Source organism: Triticum urartu, chromosome 6A (genome assembly GCF_056163025.1).
Source record: "Triticum urartu cultivar PI428250 chromosome 6A, HENAU_Tu73, whole genome shotgun sequence".
Classification (NCBI taxonomy): Eukaryota; Viridiplantae; Streptophyta; class Magnoliopsida; order Poales; family Poaceae; genus Triticum; species Triticum urartu.
The window spans coordinates 95,670,065-95,688,457 of NC_141878.1; the positions used below are offsets into that span (position 1 = coordinate 95,670,065).

At 44.0% G+C, this 18,393-nt stretch overlaps 2 protein-coding genes and 1 pseudogene across 2 annotated transcripts; 2 read left to right on the top strand and 1 right to left on the bottom strand.

Annotated features, from left to right (window-relative positions):
- The first annotated feature begins 9,756 nt into the window (after window positions 1-9,756).
- BIN4 (double-stranded DNA binding protein) lies at window positions 9,757-14,259 on the top strand. The gene is made up of 11 exons (XM_048679985.2): window positions 9,757-10,250; window positions 10,795-10,890; window positions 11,053-11,236; window positions 11,335-11,402; window positions 11,598-11,648; window positions 12,133-12,250; window positions 12,415-12,461; window positions 12,541-12,567; window positions 12,734-12,809; window positions 13,050-13,192; window positions 13,827-14,259. The coding sequence occupies exons 1-11, from the start codon at window positions 10,206-10,208 to the stop codon at window positions 13,911-13,913; spliced, it is 942 nt and encodes a 313-aa protein (XP_048535942.2). The 5' UTR covers window positions 9,757-10,205; the 3' UTR covers window positions 13,914-14,259.
- Window positions 14,260-15,203: 944 nt separating this feature from the next.
- LOC125516083 (histone H2A pseudogene) lies at window positions 15,204-15,901 on the bottom strand (annotated as a pseudogene).
- A 1,108-nt stretch (window positions 15,902-17,009) lies between these two features.
- Window positions 17,010-17,654, top strand: LOC147964192 (uncharacterized). The gene has a single exon (XM_087529872.1). The coding sequence runs from the start codon at window positions 17,010-17,012 to the stop codon at window positions 17,652-17,654; it is 645 nt and encodes a 214-aa protein (XP_087385998.1).
- The last annotated feature ends 739 nt before the right edge of the window (window positions 17,655-18,393 follow it).

Consider the following 18,393-nt stretch of genomic DNA (forward strand, 5'->3'; position numbering starts at 1 on the left):
CCCGCTACCCGCAGCAGCATGGTGGGAGAATTACACTGTCACCTATCCCATCAACACTGTTACATGGGACCATTCAGCAGGCTCTTCGCACTGCCCATGTATCAGCAGGAGCTATGGCCATGAAGAAGCGTGAGTTTCGCAACTTATGCCAAGGAGGACGCACCGTTGGCCAGTATGTGGATGACTTTTGTAAGCTAGCACGTTATGCCCCAGATGACGTTGCTACAGATGCAGCTAAACAGGAGAAGTTTCTGGAGGGACTAAATGATGAGCTGAGCATGCAGTTGATGGTAGCAACCTTTGGTAGATAGAGCTCTCATGATTGAAGGGAAGCAGCAGCAGATTGACAACCATAAGAGGAAGTATGGACACGGGAAGTATAATTCTGGAGCTCAGCAGAGACCCCGTTTTACCCCAAACTCGGGAGGACCCCTTCAGCATAACCATGGAGGTCACAACCACAATGGAGGGATTACGCACAACCATAGTGGCCCCAGGAATGGAAATGGTAATGGAGGAAGCAACGGTCAAAACCGTACCAACCCTGCAACGCCCGCCAAGAAGGATCTAAGTCACATTACTTGTTTCAAGTGCGGGAAGAATGGACATTATGCCACAGAATGTTCTGAAGCAAACAATGGAAATGGCAATGGAAGCTCTGGGAAGAAGCCCAACCCTTTCAACAGGGGACAAGTGAACCACGTTAGCGTGGAGGAGATTGAAGCGCAACCCGATGCAGTAATAGGTAAGTTTATGATTAAGTCATTTACTGCAATCGTTCTTTTTGATATTGGTGCACCGCATTCATACATATCAAGGGGATTTATGGATAAGTTTAAACTGCCAACCCAAACCCTTAGGACACCCATGTTAGTAACCTCGCCAAGAGCAGAGTATATGGCTGACCTTTGGTGTGATCGGTTACCATTAAGGATTGGTAACTACCTGTTTCCCTCAGACCTAATAGTATTGGAGTCACAGGGACTGGATGTGATATTAGGCATGGATTGGTTATCGAAGTATGGAGGGAACATTGACTACGCCAGTAAGTCGATTTTGCTTACCACCCCAGAAGGAAGAAGGATCAAGTATGTATCCTGGCATGTGCCGAATAGGACTCAAGTGAACTCCTTATCAGGAGTTGTACACGAGGAAGTACCAGTAGTGAAGGATTTCCAGGATGTATTTCCAGAAGAGTTGCCAGGCATGCCACCAGATAGAGACATTGAGTTTCTGATTGAGCTTTTGCCAGGCACAGGGCCAATATCTAAGAGACCGTACAGGATGCCCGCTAAGGATTTAGAGAAAATTAAGAAGCAGATTAAGGAGTTACTGGATAGAGGCTATATTCTCCCAAGCTCTTCACCTTGGGGATCACCAGTACTTCTAGTGGAGAAGAAGGATGGATCGTTGAGGATGGTTGTTGATTATTGAGGACTGAATGAGGTGACGATCAAGAACAAGTACCCACTGCCGATGATCAAGGACTTGTTTGACCAACTGCAAGGAGCTAAGGTATTTTCCAAGATCGATCTGCGATCAGGGTACCACCAGCTGAAGATTCGAGAGCAGGATATACCTAAGACAGCTTTTACCACAAGGTACAGGCTATATGAGTATACCATTATGTCATTTGGTCTGACTAATGCACCTTCATATTTTATGAACATGATGAACAAGGTGTTTATGGAGTTTTTGGATAAGTTCGTCGTGGTGTTCATTGATGATATTTTGGTTTATTCGAAGAATGAAGGGGAGCATAAGAAGCATTTGCGTTTGGTACTTGGAAAGCTTAGAGAACATCAGTTATACGCCAAGTTCAGCAAGTGTGAGTTTTGGTTGAAGGAAGTTGGATTCCTAGGACATGTTATATCCGGAGAAGGAATAGCCGTAGACCCTACCAAGGTCATCACTGTGACAAATTGGAAAGCACCCATGTTAGTTGGAGATATCCGGAGTTTTCTTGGACTTGCAGGATACTACCGGAGGTTCATCAAGAATTTCTTGAAGATTGCAAAGCCCATGACAGAGTTGTTGAAGAAGGACACCAAGTTTAAATGGACTGAGGAATGTGAGGCCAGTTTTCAGGAGTTGAAGAAACGCTTGGTTACAGCTCCAGTGTTGATTCTTCCAGATCAACGCAAGGATTACCATGCGTATTGCGACGCTTCTCGTCGAGGACTTGGAGCAGTGCTTATGCAGGAAGGAAGAGTTGTATCTTATGCCTCACGACAGCTTAAACCCCATGAGTTAAATTATGCTACCAATGATTTGGAGTTAGCAGCCGTAGTGCATGCGTTGAAGACATAGAGACATTTTTTTCATCAGAAATCATTGTGAGGTGTACACGGATCACAAGAGTTTGAAGTATATCTTCACGCAGAAGGAGTTGAATCTCAGGCAAAGGAGATAGTTGGAGCTCATCAAGGATTATGATATGAAGTTACATTATCATCCCGGAAAGGCTAACGTAGTAGCCGATGCGTTTAGCCGCAAGAGTCATGTCAATACACTCATGACCAGAAAGTTACCCAAGGAGTTAGCAGAGGATCTTCATGAGCTATGCTTGGAAATAGTTCCGAGGGGTTATGTAACAACATTGGAGATTCAGTCTACTTTGATGGATAAGATCAGAGAAGCTCAGAAGACGGACAAGGAGATTGCTGAGATAAAAGAGAGGATGAGCAAAGGAAAAGCTAAAGGATTTCGTGAGGATGAGCACGATACCCTATGGTTTGAAGACCGCGTATATGTGCCAAATGATCCGGAGATCAGGAAGTTGATTCTACAAGAGGCCCATGATTCACCATATTTGATTCACCCAGGAAATATCAAGATGTATCTGGATTTGAAGGATAGTTTCTGGTGGACCGGAATGAAGAAGGATGTTGCGGAGTATGTAGCAGTTTGTGATGTATGTCAGAGAGTGAAGGCAGAACATCAGAAGCCAGCGGGATTGTTACAGCCATTGCCGATACTCGAATGGAAGTGGGATAAACTAGGCATGGACTTTATCACGGGATTGCCCAAAACTCGTTCAGGCTATGACTCGATATGGGTTGTAGTCAATCTTTGACAAAAGTAGCTCATTTCATCCCAGTGAAGACCACATACACCAGTGCTAAGTTGGCAAAGATTTACATGACCAGAATCGTTTGTCTGCATGGAGTTCCAAGGACCATTGTATCAGATAGAGAAACCCAGTTTACCTCAAAGTTTTGGAATTAGTTGCATGAGACTTTGGGAACCAGGCTAGAGTTCAGTACAACTTTTCATCCGCAGATAGATGTACAGACTGAGAGAGTCAATCAGATTTTGGAGGATATGTTGAGAGCTTGTGCGCTAGACTATGGATCTCGTTGGGACGACAATTTGCCTTATGTAGAGTTCTCTTACAACAACAGCTATCAAGCCAGTTTGAAGATGGCCCCTTTCGAAGCATTGTACGGAAGGAGGTGCAGGACACCACTGTTGTGGGATGAAATTGGAGACCGTCAGTTGTTTGGACCAGATTTGATTAAAGAGTCTGAAGAGAAGGTTAAACTGATACGCGGTAGACTCAAGGTAGCCCAGTCCAGGCAAAAGAGCTATGCGGATTCTAAGCGCAAGGAGACAGTTTACGAAGTCGAAGACAGAGTGTATCTTCGAGTATCACCACTTCGAGGAGTGAAGCGTTTTGGAGTTAAGGGAAAGTTAGCGCCACGTTTTGTGGGACCATACAAAGTTTTGGAACATATGGGAGAAGTTGCGTACAAGTTGGGATTGCCGAAGGATTGTCAGGAGTTCACGATGTGTTCCACGTTTCTCAGTTGAAGAAGTGTCACGCAGAGATGGCTGATATTCAGAGATACAGTGCCACTGGAAGTGATTCAGTTGGATAGCGACTTGACCTACGAGGAGAAACCAGACAAGATTCTTGATTTTGCCAGCCGAGTCACACGCAGCAAGGTTATCGAGTTATGTAAAGTTCAGTGGAGCCACCATACTGAGGATGAAGCCACCTGAGAACGAGAGGAAGAATACGGAAGGATCACCCTCACCTATTTTCTAGCCAACCCGAATCTCGAGGGCGAGATTCATCTTAAGGGGGGTAGGTTTGTAACATCCCAAATTTCCAATTTGGAATGTTATGCATTACATCATCATTGCATATCACATTTCATTGCATTTTGGTTTGATCCTAGAAATTCTACGCAACTCAAGGACCCACGGAGAGAGTTGGGGATTTCGTTATTTTCATATTTGAGTTTTCTCAAATTTTGAAAAAAGAGGATCGTTTGATTTTAATTATTTTATCTTCGAATATTTCTTTTATGAAAATAAAAAGAGAGGGGATAAAATGACTTTCCCAAAATAAAGAAATATTGGATATTTAATGTTAAAATCAAATAAGATTTTATTCGGAGTTTTTATCAAAATTTTATTTGAATTAGGAAAAATATGCGTTTTTCAAAATTACATTAGAGGCCCAAATAAATGTTCACCTTGTCCGTTAGATTTTTAGAGGACGAGAAAAATTTATTTCAGAATTTTTGGAGTCCGTTTAGTATTTCTTTTCTTTGTTTTTCCAAGCGGAATTATTTTAAAAAAAATCAACCGACCTAACCGGGTCGTGTCCGACCTGGACACTAGCCCGGACGGCCCTTATAAGCCACGGAGGCCCGAGCCGCAGCCACCCCGCCCGAACCCGCTGCCGCCGCCGGAGCCTCGCCGCGCCGCCGCCCGCGATGCCGCCCCCCCAGCGTCGCCGTCGCCGCCTGTCCCGAGCCCCGCCGTCGCCGTTGCCCCTCGCCGCCGATGCCGGAGCCGCCGCAGACCTCGCCGCCGATCTCGCCGAGGTAGTTGCCGCCGCCGCCGGTTTTCTTTGGAAAACCGATTGGTTTATTATTATTTTTTCAAAACCCTGGTTTTTTTATTTATTTAGATCAGTTTTTCCTGGTTTATTTATTTAGAGAACACCCGTTCGTACGTTCGTTTTAACCAACGGTTTTCACTCGTTAACCGCAGACAACGAGCGTTTGTTCGTTAGCCTGTTCGTCAGTTTTCTTTTTCCAGGGTTTTTCCGCGATTATTTTCGATCGCGATTTCTGCCCTAATCTTCGTTCTAGTATAATTTTTCGCTCGTTAGTCGGAATGAGGCGATTCAAGCGCCTAGATCTTCGTCTTGAAGCCCTCTTTCTGTTTAACTAACTTGAACAAGTTTTTGCTACTGTAAAATTTGACTTAAGTTCAGATTAGTAAACGGATCTTGTTTCTTTCGTAGTTTGAGTTCCGTTACTTCGTTTGATTTGATTCTTTTTGTAAACCGGAGTTCCTAAGTTGAACTTTCTGGTTAGATCTTTTGTTTGAGTTTTACCCGTGCTTCTAGTTGAGTGCTTATTGTATGCTTGTTTGTTTGTGAAAGAGTACCCGAAGTGCGAAGCGTGCTACTACGAGTCTCTATGTTTCACGGATCATCAGCAAGGCAAGTAACACTTTGATCATATCCTTTTACTACCCAGTTTTATTGCATTAGATCAATCCTCAGACATTTGCATGATTAGGATCTGATTAAATTGTGGGTTTGGGGAAGTAGTTGAGGTAGTACCTATTCACCTGTTTATTTTTCAAACCTTGTGAGTTACTTCTACGTTGCTTATTATTGCTATGCTATGCTCGTAGACGTGGATTGGGTTTGAGAGTTTTCATGACAGATGTGAGCTTGTTAATTAATGGTTCAACTTAAGGTGGCAACTTGAATACACATCTGGGTGGATTGCTTGTGGGCACCTGGAGAACCCAGTGTTGTCCTAGGATATTCCGGAGGACCCGTGTGATCATCCTACCGCCCGCCACCCAGGCTTAAAGGGATCATAAGATTTTTCATACTAGAAACTTTCGTGTGCAGTCATAAGCTATTATGGGCTCTAGCATAGTTGAGTAAGTTGCGTGAAGCTCTTGAAGAGATAGACTAGCAGATGTAGTGGGTTGTAGGTGGTATAGTCTACCCAGAGTAGAGAGTTAATGCTTCATAAAGACTGTGTCTCGAATCTCCGACCATGAATGTATTCGAGTCTTGTGGAGAAAAATGCGCAAACCTCTGCAGAGTGTATAAACTAATCATGGTTAGCCGTATCCTCGGTTATGGACATCTTGAGTATCTGGTTCTTGGATTATCATGATTGATCTCATCACTCTTAATATAATTTGATTGGGTTTAATGATGATGTTTAATTGGGATTGAGTTGGAGGAACCTTCTCAATGTTTAACAACTATCATGATAGTTAAATAAATTTATTCCTTTGTTGTAGGGAAAAATTGGCTTTTCGCAAAAACATATTAACCATACAGCCTCCACCAGCCATATATGCATGTAGTGATAGCAATTATTTTGTTTGTTATTCTCTTGTGTTGCTTTGCCAGCATATTTCATGTGCTGAGCCATTTCGGGCTGCAACGTTCATGCTGCAGACTTTTCAGATGACGTGTAAGGAGCTATATGTCGTTGTCTTTCACTCAGTGATGTTGTTGGAGTTGATGGACTCATTTTATTTTTCAAGTCTTCCGCTGTTATCGTATTAGATGGCCTTAAGCCATATTCATGATATAAAGAAATATAAATAACAACTTTATTATTGTCTCTAGAGCATATTTCCTCCATACACAAACAACTATAGCTTTTTAAGTAGCACATGACAAGCATCATCATCCAGATATCACCCCAAAGTCATCGAATTCAGATTACTTATGGCAACAGCAATACGGGTAGGGGTGGTGCTCACAATAGCTCCCGAGGTAGTCGTAGCCTTTGCTTACGCAGAAGTTTCGGCACTTGCGCTGGTCATGATCATGCACCGGTTTGTTGCATTCCCACATATATTCACAGTATATGTCAGTATCTGTGCTTTTTCTTACACAGGTGTTTTGGCAGTTGTGCCCGCCAAAATCATGCACCTGTCTCTTGGATTCCCACATAGATTCACGGTACGTGTCTGCATGCACGCACACACACGCACAAAAGGAACTACGAACAGTTAGTGCGTGTGTGTTTCATATGAAAGAAAGAATGAAAGAATGAAGCATCACGTAGTAAGAAATACTACTCTACATACGGTTGGCATTGCATGACAGGGAGGCCGACATGACCAGAAGAGCTACGACCAAGCACAGAAACTGTGTTGTTCCTGGCATGTGCCGCGGCGAATGACTGGCTAGCTAATTAATCCTCTTCTTCTAGACGGTGTTGTCTTTTTGGTCAATGGATGCTTTGTGTGCTCTATGATGGTGTTCGTAGTATATATATACGCGTGAGAGCGGTTCTTTGGTCAAGGGGGAGATTAATCAATTCTTATCATATCTTTTCATCGTACACTAATGCACGAGTAGATATAGATATCACTATATATATATGGAGTGCATATATCTACTCGGTCAATCTTCCGTATATCTATATATCTATATCTATATATAGATATATATGCACGAGTAGATATAGATATGAGAAATGTTTGTTTATCACTAGGTGAATGTCCTTGTGTTGCGCCTGAAAAACAAAGATATAGATATTTGTCAATAATTAAAGAGTCATTAATTATACTGTGATACACGCACATATATATTATGTAATGCCTGATATGTGGTGCCACCAAATATGTGTAGAGATTAATTAGAGATTGATCGATTCCTTCCCATATAAATATTATCAAATATAGCAAAGATTGATCTGATTTGGCAGATAGAAATCGGTTAAAATAGATCGATGCGGTATAAATTGGTTCAAATAGTAGATTGGTGCCCATATAAATGTTATCAAATATAGCAAACGCTGATCTGATTTGGCAGACAGAAATCGATTTAAATAGATCCATGTGGTATAAATCAGTTTAGATAGTAGATTGGTGGGGTAGCGAACGCGCCTGAAAAAATCGATGAAACGGTTGGGTGTAGGAGAGAGATTGGACGAAGGGATAATGGGGAGAAAAGTGGGTGAAAGATGGCACCTTAGGTTCTTTTTGAGTAAAAAAAATAGAGATTAGACACAACTGACTGCTAAACTGTATTTTCTATTGTCAACACGTCAAATGTCATATGCATGGAAATCAGCCTGGCGATCGCTCTATAACACTAAGCTCTCTAATTTTAAAAGCCTCACAATCAATTGAGGTTTACACTTGAAATTGGGTCATTCGATTTTGACCGGGTCAATAATTTCTCAAAGCTATCTCATTTAATTGTTTCATACTATAGACCGTGCTTTCTAATTTTTAACTCCTCACACTTAATTGAGGTCTTCGATTTAAAATTGAGTCACTAATTTTGACTGGGTCAACAATTTCTCAAGGAGCTCTCTCATTTAATTATTTTAATTCATTATATTTCTTAATTTTGAAACTCTTCAATTCAGTAGAGGTGTTCAATTTTGGATTTGATTTACGATTTTGGTCGGGCCAATGATTTTTCAAATCAATCAGCGGCAAACTGGCCTACCAAAACATATCAATCATGTGCTTCTTCCCACCACCTAGAAAAAAGAAATATCACCATGTGATATTGTAGCACCAACATAATACATGCAGCTATCGATGCTGAATTTTCCCCACATCAATATGGGTTTATTAGCGGACAACATAGAATCACACCCAGAAAGACCCACCAAATATTGTATTATAAAAAAACACTCCATCATCTCATTGCCCCTCAAACTAAATATTCCATCAATTCCAAAATATAAAAGGTATTAGTTTTTTGGAAAGTCAAATTCATTTAACTTTGACCAAGTTCAGAGCCAAAATTACCGACATCCACAATATTAAACAAAAAATATGAAAATTCATTTCGTGATGAATCTAATTATACCAATTTGATACTATGAATTCCGATATATTTCTCTACTAATATGGTTCAACTTAAAAAGGTTTGACTTTTTTAAAAAAGTAATACATCTAATATTTTGAAACACAGTGAGTATTTTTTTAGAAAACCCAACAACACCAATGACACAGCAAAGCACGTCCAACTCTTCTAGTATATACCATTGTTGATGGTACAGAAGAAGCCCTTGAGATGTTTACTCCCATTAGTGTCCAGTCTCCTCTAAACGAGTTAGAGTGTTTTTTTATTAAGAGAAGGGTCGACCAGATTTTTTTTTTTGCGGGTGAGCAGAGTTGCATTAAATATTAAACAGAGGCGAACTATGGTTGATGCAACGACTCAAAAGAAATAAGAAATTGCTACCTAGACCTTTGATATTACAAAAAGGACCCTATACATAGGACTTAGATTGGCAATTGGGCCCTAATCCTACAACAGGCTTCAACTCAGCACCAACCCCATCATCACATAGGACGATGTTGACTTTCTCCGTCCTGGGAATTGAAACAGTTAGGTATCATCACTAGCACGTAGAATTGCCAGAAATGGAAGATGCAGACGTTCAACCGAAACCCAATCACCTTCGATTTGGCCACAACAAGGCCGAGAGGAAGAAAAGGAGACATCACACAATGCACAGTGATTTATATAAAAATAACAAAGATGTTTATTTCCTGTCATAAGTATGTTTTCTGCTTCATAATAATTTAGAAAGCTTTCCAGGAACTCCATAGAGTGTTTCGGGGATTTTTTTTATTAAGATGTTTTGGAGGAAAACCTTTTCAGCGAAACATTTAAACCGGGTTGGTCTCGGGCTGGTATTTTTCCTGGGTCACACAGCCCGAACTGGAATAAATTTGGGCCGCGCAAAGTTCGCGCCGCACTCGGCTCAGCCTGCTTAGGCCATCCTAAGTTCCTAACCCGGCCGCAGGCCGCAGTCTCTCTCCCCGACGCCTCTCTCTCCTTCCCCAAATCGCCACCGCCGCCGACTCCCAGCACCGTGGCAGCCTCCGGCGATCTCCCGCGCCGCCGCGTACCAGCGCCTCTCCGCCTCGCCTCTCTCCTCAAGCCCCCCTGCCGCCGCGAAATCCTCCGAGCCGACACCCTTCTCCCCAACCTTCCACGACGGCGGCGGCGGCGTGATTTGGTCGGAGCCCCAGCGTCTAGTAGCAGAAGCTCCGCCTCGAACGGCAAAGGGCTCGGCCGCACGGTGGAAGCAGGGCTTCCGCTTCGTTCCCGACGGCACAGCCCCCTAAATCCTGCGCCTAAACCTTCCAAATCTCGGGTGGGCCTAGAGTTTGTTCGGAGTGTCACTTGCCGTTCCCCTAATCAGCCGGAGGCGGCGGCGGTAGGAATGTCGGACGAAGATGGTGACCCCGACTGGCTTACTGCCTTCAAGGTATCCATCTCACCTTCCCTACTCAAACTTCTGCCTCAAATCCTCCCCGTTAAGATGGCGACTCCGACTGGCTTACTGCTGCGAATGAGTTTTTTGTCTTTAGGGGAACAGCCTGCACGTAGATTTGTTGCAGAATATATTTATGGGCTGGGTGCGTACACGGATTAGTGCCGCTTTGCTGCTTACTGTGTTGATGTATGTGCCCGTTGCGCCGGTGCAGATTTGAGTTAGGAATTGAGCCCTACAGCAAATCCTTAGAACAGCTTGTGCTGTGTTGCAGACGGCCACCATTTCTAGCATATGTTATTCTCCTCTTATCCTGCCCTGTCGCCGATTCATATAACTGATGCTATCTTTCATCTTGGTGGCAGTCGGCTTTGGGGAAAGCCAGTATGTTGTTCTTGATCTACTTTGGCTTTCCGTTATTGTGTCGCGTTCTTGCCAAGACCAATGTTCTATATAAGTGGATAGCGCTTGTTTCGCAATTACATTGTTGTTAGTCACGGCTACACACATATGAATGGCACTTCTCTTTTGGATACAGGCACCAAGTACTGCACCGGTGATGCTTTCTTCTGATTCCGATTGTTCTCGTGGAAATAGCCCTACAAGAACTGCTCCATCTAATCAAGAAGAAAAGGTACCTTATCTTTAGGCTTTTCTAACTTGTTTGGTTGGTGTTGAGGATCAGTAGCTATAACTTCAATGCATGTACTAGGATTTTGAGGGAACATGTACCAGTTGCAAGCACCTGTTTTCATAACTTTATCGTTAATATCTATACCAAAATCTCTTCGTATAGGCTCCGAGGAAGAAGTTGATGCTCTCATCTGATTCGGAAGCTTCTCCTGGAAACAGCCCTTCAAGGGCTGGTGACGCTGATGAAGAAGAGGACTCACTTGCCAATACCAGGAAAAAAGATGGTCTGCAATCTAAGGGTAAAAAAACAAATGTTGCTGTAAGAAAAGTTCCTGCGAAAAGAGACGGTAAGACTAATGAGAAGGCTCCCATTCTAGTTAGTGACTTAGAATATTCCAGACTTCCAGTGACGTGTAATTACTGTTTCATGGTCAAACAAACATAGATACCTTGGAACAACCCGAAGATGAAGCTAACGAGGAAAAGATGCAGGACAAGCTTGTGGATAATTCTGTAAGATACCCCCCGCCTCCCCTTGCACGTCTTCCTATGTGTTTAACTTCATAACACTGATTATGCGTTAAATTGTACTTGTCAAGCTCCAGCTGATTCCTACCAAGTGTTGTGGTATTCTGTGCCGTGGTTTGTTATTTCTGTAAATAGTGATAGACCCCAGTTTTTTTACAGAATATACATTCTGAATTTCAGGTCTCCCAGAGGTTGCCATTGACCATTGCTGATAAAGTTCAACGTTCAAAGGTATGATAAGTTCTAATGGCCACACTAGTACTGCTTAATTGCAAAGATTTTTCATCATAAAAAGTTCAATGTCTGCAACCAGCAGTCTGAAGTACCATGAACATCCATCTTGTTATGTGGCTTGTATTTTCTTTGTGAGAAAGCTGTCTAATTAGCATCCAGGGAATTAAAGAGAAACATATGTTACAATCAATAGAAGAGCAATCATGATTATGAGATTTTGCCAGACTTTGATGTTTCTCTATGCTACATGTACTTGTCCCCTGACAGGACGTAATAGGAGTTTGCGTAAGTACTGGTTATGAAAATTAGTCGTGAAAACAGACAAATATGTGTAATGTGTGTTAAATTGGAATATATTGACATCTTGCCTTTTGGAATATATGGATTGCCTGGAAGAGATTATTACACAATCTCTAGAGTAGCGCATACCTTGACTTTGTTATTAGTACTCCCTCAAGCTTATAATCATCTTTTATTCTAGGCATTGGTTGAATGTGATGGTGACTCGATAGACTTGAGCGGAGATATTGGAGCTGTCGGCAGGATAGTAATTTCAAATGGTCCGACTGGAAATCATGATTTGTTACTGGACCTGAAAGGTACTGCCAGGTTACTTTCATTATTGTGTAAACATGTATGTACTTTATTTGATTTCCGTTTTTCATTAATTTTATCTGTATTAACAGATGAGTTATTTGAAAACTGCTTCTCCTTGCAATGTTCCAAACGATTTAATATCTTCTTTCTTGTTGTGCTCATACAGGAACTGTGTACAAATCAACTATAGTGCCATCCAGGACATTTTGTGTTGTAAGTTACATCCAAATTTGAGTGCAGTTGTGCTTTTAGGTATGTTTCTTATTCCTCTGTGCATTCTCTTTTCTTTCAGGTCAGCGTGGGACAAACAGAAGCAAAGGTTTGTCGACCATAACATGAGTTATATATGTGTATTTAACTTCTCCGTGGAACCAACACTTCTATCACCTAAAGCCCCATTTTCACTAGTAAATTTGACGATGTATTAGTTGCATTCTGTTTCAATGGATGCAACTGCCTACTTCAATTCTCCTCTTCCTTTGTAGATTGAGGCTATCATGACTGACTTCATTCAGTTGGAACCTCACTCCAATTTATTTGAATCAGAGACTATGATGGAAGGTTAGTCTTTTGTCTTGCTGGGCTATCTGCTGTCAGTTGTAATCAGCAGACAACAGTTTGTTGCTATTGAATTTCTTGTGTTAACATCTTAAGTTCTTAACTAGTTGGGAGAAGTCTTCATCCAAGCTATTTTTGCAATTATGGTCTTAGTGTGAAATTGTGTACCTATTGACCTATTGTTATGAGACATTGCCTGCTAAAAATAGTTGTTTTTCTCACAATCGGTATCCTCTATTATAGGTACCCTTGATGGATTCACATTTGATTCAGATGGAGAGGGTGATAGGCTTCATGAACTTAACGCTTCTCAGAATGATCCAAACAATGAGAGTGAAGATCAACCTAAGGGGAAAACCAAAAGGAAAGCAGCCGTGAAGCCAGCGGTGTGGTTTCTTGCCTCTCTTTTTGTTGATCTGCAGTTTTTTAATTTCTTTGGATTGATCCATTGTATTCAGATACTTACATGTCCCTAGTGTTGAACTGTTTATTACACACGTTAATGCAAAGCATGAACATCATCGGTTACTTCAGCATATTTCCAACTTCTCAGACCCCATTTGAGCTTAGGAGCATAGCTGTGTTGTCTGGGTTTTAATTGCGTAACCAGGTACTTGACCATTGGAAGTGTTGCCTTGTGGAAATTATATACACTGCATCTTGTTTGCCAAAAAATAAACATTTCAACTTTTGATGGACATTTAAGGACTTACGTTTTGTAGTACTTGCTCATATCCTGTTGTCATGCCCTTTATTGCATTCACCATGACCGACTGACTTCTTTCTTTGCTTGGCATTTCCATGCCCTATATCGAGTAGTTAAGACCATAGCAACACATCCAAAAGTTTTCTCGAGCTGTGTATCTCTGAAGCCTTGATGGCTGATGAGTAGCTCTGCCAGACCATGTTAGTCATTAACAAGCAAGTATCATGGAAGTATGAAAGACTACTACTCTGTTACCACATCGCAATGTCATCGAGTTTCTGATGGCAAACTTGAAATATTTTTTGTGGTAATAGGCTAAGGGACAGAAGAAGGCAAAGGTTGCTAAGAAGGGAACAAGGAAAACCCAAACAACAAAGAGAGCGAAGAAGGCAAAGAAATAGTTACTTGCCGAAGAACTGGGGTATTCACTCTGAACTAGTTTGTGAAATAGCAAGGGTGAGGATTCACTCTGAACTGACACAACGAAGCGATGCCCTATAACTGATCCAGGTTTGGATATAGAGTAGCTATTGCTGAGCCCACATGTTATGTGATCTGGGCTTATTGGTGTGCCATGTTGTACTTTTTTAGGAAGACAAGGGGAAACACAGTGTTGTAATGCTAATATCATATACTCTGTACTGGTAGTTAGCCAATTCAGTGTCTGAGAAATCAAACACTTGATATTTGTTTGTAATAAGAAGATGAGCCTTATATGCATGTGCAATGAGAGGTTGTACACTGTGATCCCGTTGTATTCAAATGTAACATGCAGCTGTGTGATCGGAGCAGGAAAATAGAATTCTGAATGTTTATAGCTTGCGGACGTCATTTCAGTGGACACTTCATATATGCTTTTGTGCTTTAAGACGCAATTGAATTGTCCACACGTCTGCTGACTGAAACTGGAACAAACGTAGGGTGCCCCGTGAAACTGTGATGAAGAAAGGCGCAATAGTGCATTGCGTGACCATCATCGGTTTAGTCTTTTTGGCTGAATCGATTTTGGAAGGCATGCTCTGTCCAGGAACCAGAAGTAACTTCAGAATTGAAATAGAGCAGCCGTGTCAGATTAGAGTCTTTGGATTAAAAACATAAACTTGTATTGCATGTGTTATGATTTGTAGCTTGCCTGCAGCTCCCGGCGTGCATCTTTGCTGGGCTTAGCACAAACGTGCACAATATACCAAAGCATCTTCCGTTCTTTCATCTTTTTTTTAGACAATTCCGTTCTTTCATCTGCCATTTATGCAGCTATCCGTCCAGAAATTGGTTGCGCAGCCCACCACGACGTAGGATCTAGAAGCTCCAAACAACACAGATGGCGGGAACGCGAGGACAAGGTTTTCAGTCGCCCGCCAAACTCCCAAAACTGAATCCAAAACGAGTGGGAAATTTCGCCGCCAACACGAAATTTCGTCCAAAATTTTTGGCTGCTGTACGAAACTCGAGCGGGAAAATGGCTATTATGAAATTTTGCGATAATTGTTAAACAAGTGCTATTACGAAATTTGAGCGGGAAATCCGATAGCCAAATATTTCAAACACCCGCCAAGGAGGTCGATTCCCACCTACCTTCGCAACTGACCGCCCAAGCCCCTGGATCTGGATGAAATTCACAGGACATGAGTGGCAAACCCACGCCTACAGATGCAAATCTGAGCATAGGGACAACAATGGGCAAACGAACAAAACATCAAAGCAACTCATTGTTCCATTGAATTCACAGATCAGAAGATACAACGACACAACAAGAACACTCTGCTTCGAGCTGAAGCACACCCATACATCCATCCCAGCTACTCCGACATAACTAAGCAATGGTCCCCTACGCCTTCTTGGGGGACTTGGCGGTCTTCTTGGGCGACTTGGGCTCCTTGGGGGACTTCTCGGCGGTCTTCTTGGGGAGCAGCACCGGGTTGATGTTGGGGATCACGCCGCCGTGGGCGATGGTGACGCCGGCGAGCAGCCTGCCGAGCTCCTGGTCGTTCCTGACGGCGAGCAGCAGGTGGCGGGGGATGATGCGGCTCTTCTTGTTGTCCTTGGCGGCGTTGCCCGCGAGCTCCAGCAGCTCGGCGGCGAGGTACTCGAGGACGGCCGCGAGGTAGACGGGGGCGCCGGAGCCGACGCGCTGCGCGTAGCGGCCCTTCTTGAGGAAGCGCCCGATGCGGCTGACGGGGAACTGGAGCCCGGCCTTGACGGACCGCGACACGGACTTCTTCCTGGGGCCGCCCGCCTTGCGCCCGGCCGCGCCCTTCTTCCCCTTCCCGGTGGCTACGGTGGCTGAGGCGTCCATGGCGAGCTGCTGTGCTGGTGGTGAGGAGAGGATTCGGGGAGTGGACAGATGTGTGGGGATTGCTTGGCTGGAGATTGCCGGGTGGGTTAATGGAGGAGGAGACGAGGGGCGGAGTATTTATACAGGAGGGGGAGGGCAAGGAAGAGGGGGGTGGGCCCGTCGATCCGCGTGAACGGGCAATGGGCGGCTGGATCGGCGGCTCGATGGACGGCTGTGATGCCAGGCAGCAGGAGAAACAGACATGTGACAGAGCTATGCGCGAGCGCGCGACACGCAGATGTTCGAATATTGGCGTAGTTTCATGGACGATGATTGTTCCCTAAATAAGTAAATATACAACGATGGTCTATGTAGTGAAAATGTTTAAAATCTGACAACCAGATTTACCATGTGAAAATAGATAAAAAAATGTCATATTTGTGTGTAGGATTTGCCAAGTTTTTATGGTGAAAATTGCCATGTAGCGTAAATATCCGATGTACTTGAGGGTGTCATGTTTTTAGCCCTAAAAAACTGACTTCATATTTATATTGAAGTCCATGTGTAAGTGAAATATGATCAAATAGTAGTTTAACACAAGAGAAACTTAACTTCAAGTTAGGTACCTAGCCGGACATAGGCCAATTAGATCTAAGTTGGCTATATTGTACTCCCTCCGTCCGGAAATACTTGTCATCAAGATGAATAAAAGGGAATGTATTTAGATGTATTTTAGTTCTAGATACACCCCTTTATATCCATTTCGATGACAGGTATTTCCGGACGGAGGGAGTAGAAGAGAGAGGCGACCAATGAGCGAAGCCACAATCTTCACCTCCTGTTGGTGAGGTCATGGACCCTAGCCACCTTCGGTTGTCGATTCGGTGGTTAGATGGGGGGGTGTCCCGATCCTCGGCCACTAGCGCATATATATGGTAGTTCCAGTTTCTGATGGCGTCAGTGTGGTGGAGGCTTCGATGCCGACTTCGAATGATGGATATGCTGCCCACCCTCCTCCTCGACGTAGCCACTAGTGGTGTTGGTTTGTGGGTGGCGTTTGTTAGAATACAACTTGTATTAGGATTATGACTCATACTCGGTTTGTAATAAGGCAGGGTCAAGTGCGGCTTAGCTCTTATATATACTTCTTATACCGGCACAATATTGCATCAACAATTATTCAATACAATTGTACATGGTATCAAACTTTCGATCCTAGGGTATGACTAACCCGCCAGCCCCGCCACCGCCACCGTCGTCCGGCTACTTCGAGCGGCGCGCCGCCATCGTCGCCGCCAAGGTCGCCGCAGCCACGACCTCCTCCGCCTCTACCTCTACTATAGCTCTACCTCCACCAATACCCCCTTCCATCTTCTTCACCGACATCATCTTCGATATTAGCCCCTACATCCCCGTAACCCTAGACCTCGCTGCTCACAACTACTACCATTGGTGTCGCCTTTTCGACGTCCACCTTGGGCGATGCAATCTCCGCTCTCACATTGTCGACGACTCTCTTCCTCAACTTCATGATCCGCAATGGGTCAAGGATGATCTCGCCATTATTCAATGGATCTACATGCGAGTCTTCATAGAGATCTTCAATCTCATCCACTGTGACGGTGCCTCCGCCGTCAATCTATGGGCGTCCCTTCGTCAGTTCTTCCAGGACAACGTTGACGCTCGCGCCAACAATCTCCACACCGAGCTTTGGAATACGGTGCAAGGTGATTCACCAGTCGGCGTCTACTGTCAACGCCTCAAGGCGATCGCGGATGAACTCCGCGAATTTGGTGATCCGATCGACGATCTCCAGCTCATCAACGTCCTCCTCGTTGGCCTCAGCGAGTGGTTTGAGAAGCAGTGAAGACATGAGGACGGGAGTCCTTCGTAGTTAGGGCACGATCGGCCCTAGGTCACCATAGTTCTGCATGGCACCCACTCCTGCTCCGCCCCCGACTCCACCAACTGCACCACCACCGCCCCGGCTTCATCAACTGCACCACCGCCACCGCCCAGATGGCGCCCATCTCTTGATCCATGGACAGGGCTAGTCCAGGCATGGCCTATGCCTTGGTCCGCCCCTACGCCATATGGTGCCCCGCCTGCCTATACCGGTGGCTGGCAGCCCGGTGCTCGCCCTCACACCGGCGCGCCTGTCCTCGCGTCTCGACAGTCGACGGCTGCGTACCACGTTGCTCCCTCCTACGCGCCACTGATCTACAACACCAGTCCTTATGCATCCTATGTCGCTCCATCGTCCCCCTACATGCAGCAGTACAATGATGGTGTCTCTCTCTTTACGCCGATGTCGGCCCTATTGCCTACGCCACCACACCCACAAGCTCCGATGACTACATCGACCTCTACTTCGACTCCGAGCTGGGACCAAGCTGCTTTTCTACAAGCCATGAACAACTTTGCTGCACAAGGGAACTCAGGTACGGATTAGATTTTCGATTCTGGTGCTTCTCGTCATATGTCTGCATCGAGTAATTTGCTTTCTTCTTGCACACCTTCGTCTTTTCCCTCTATTACTCTCGGTGATGGATCTTCTATTCCTATTTACTGTGTCGATCAGGCTCAAATCCAATCTCCAATTAAAC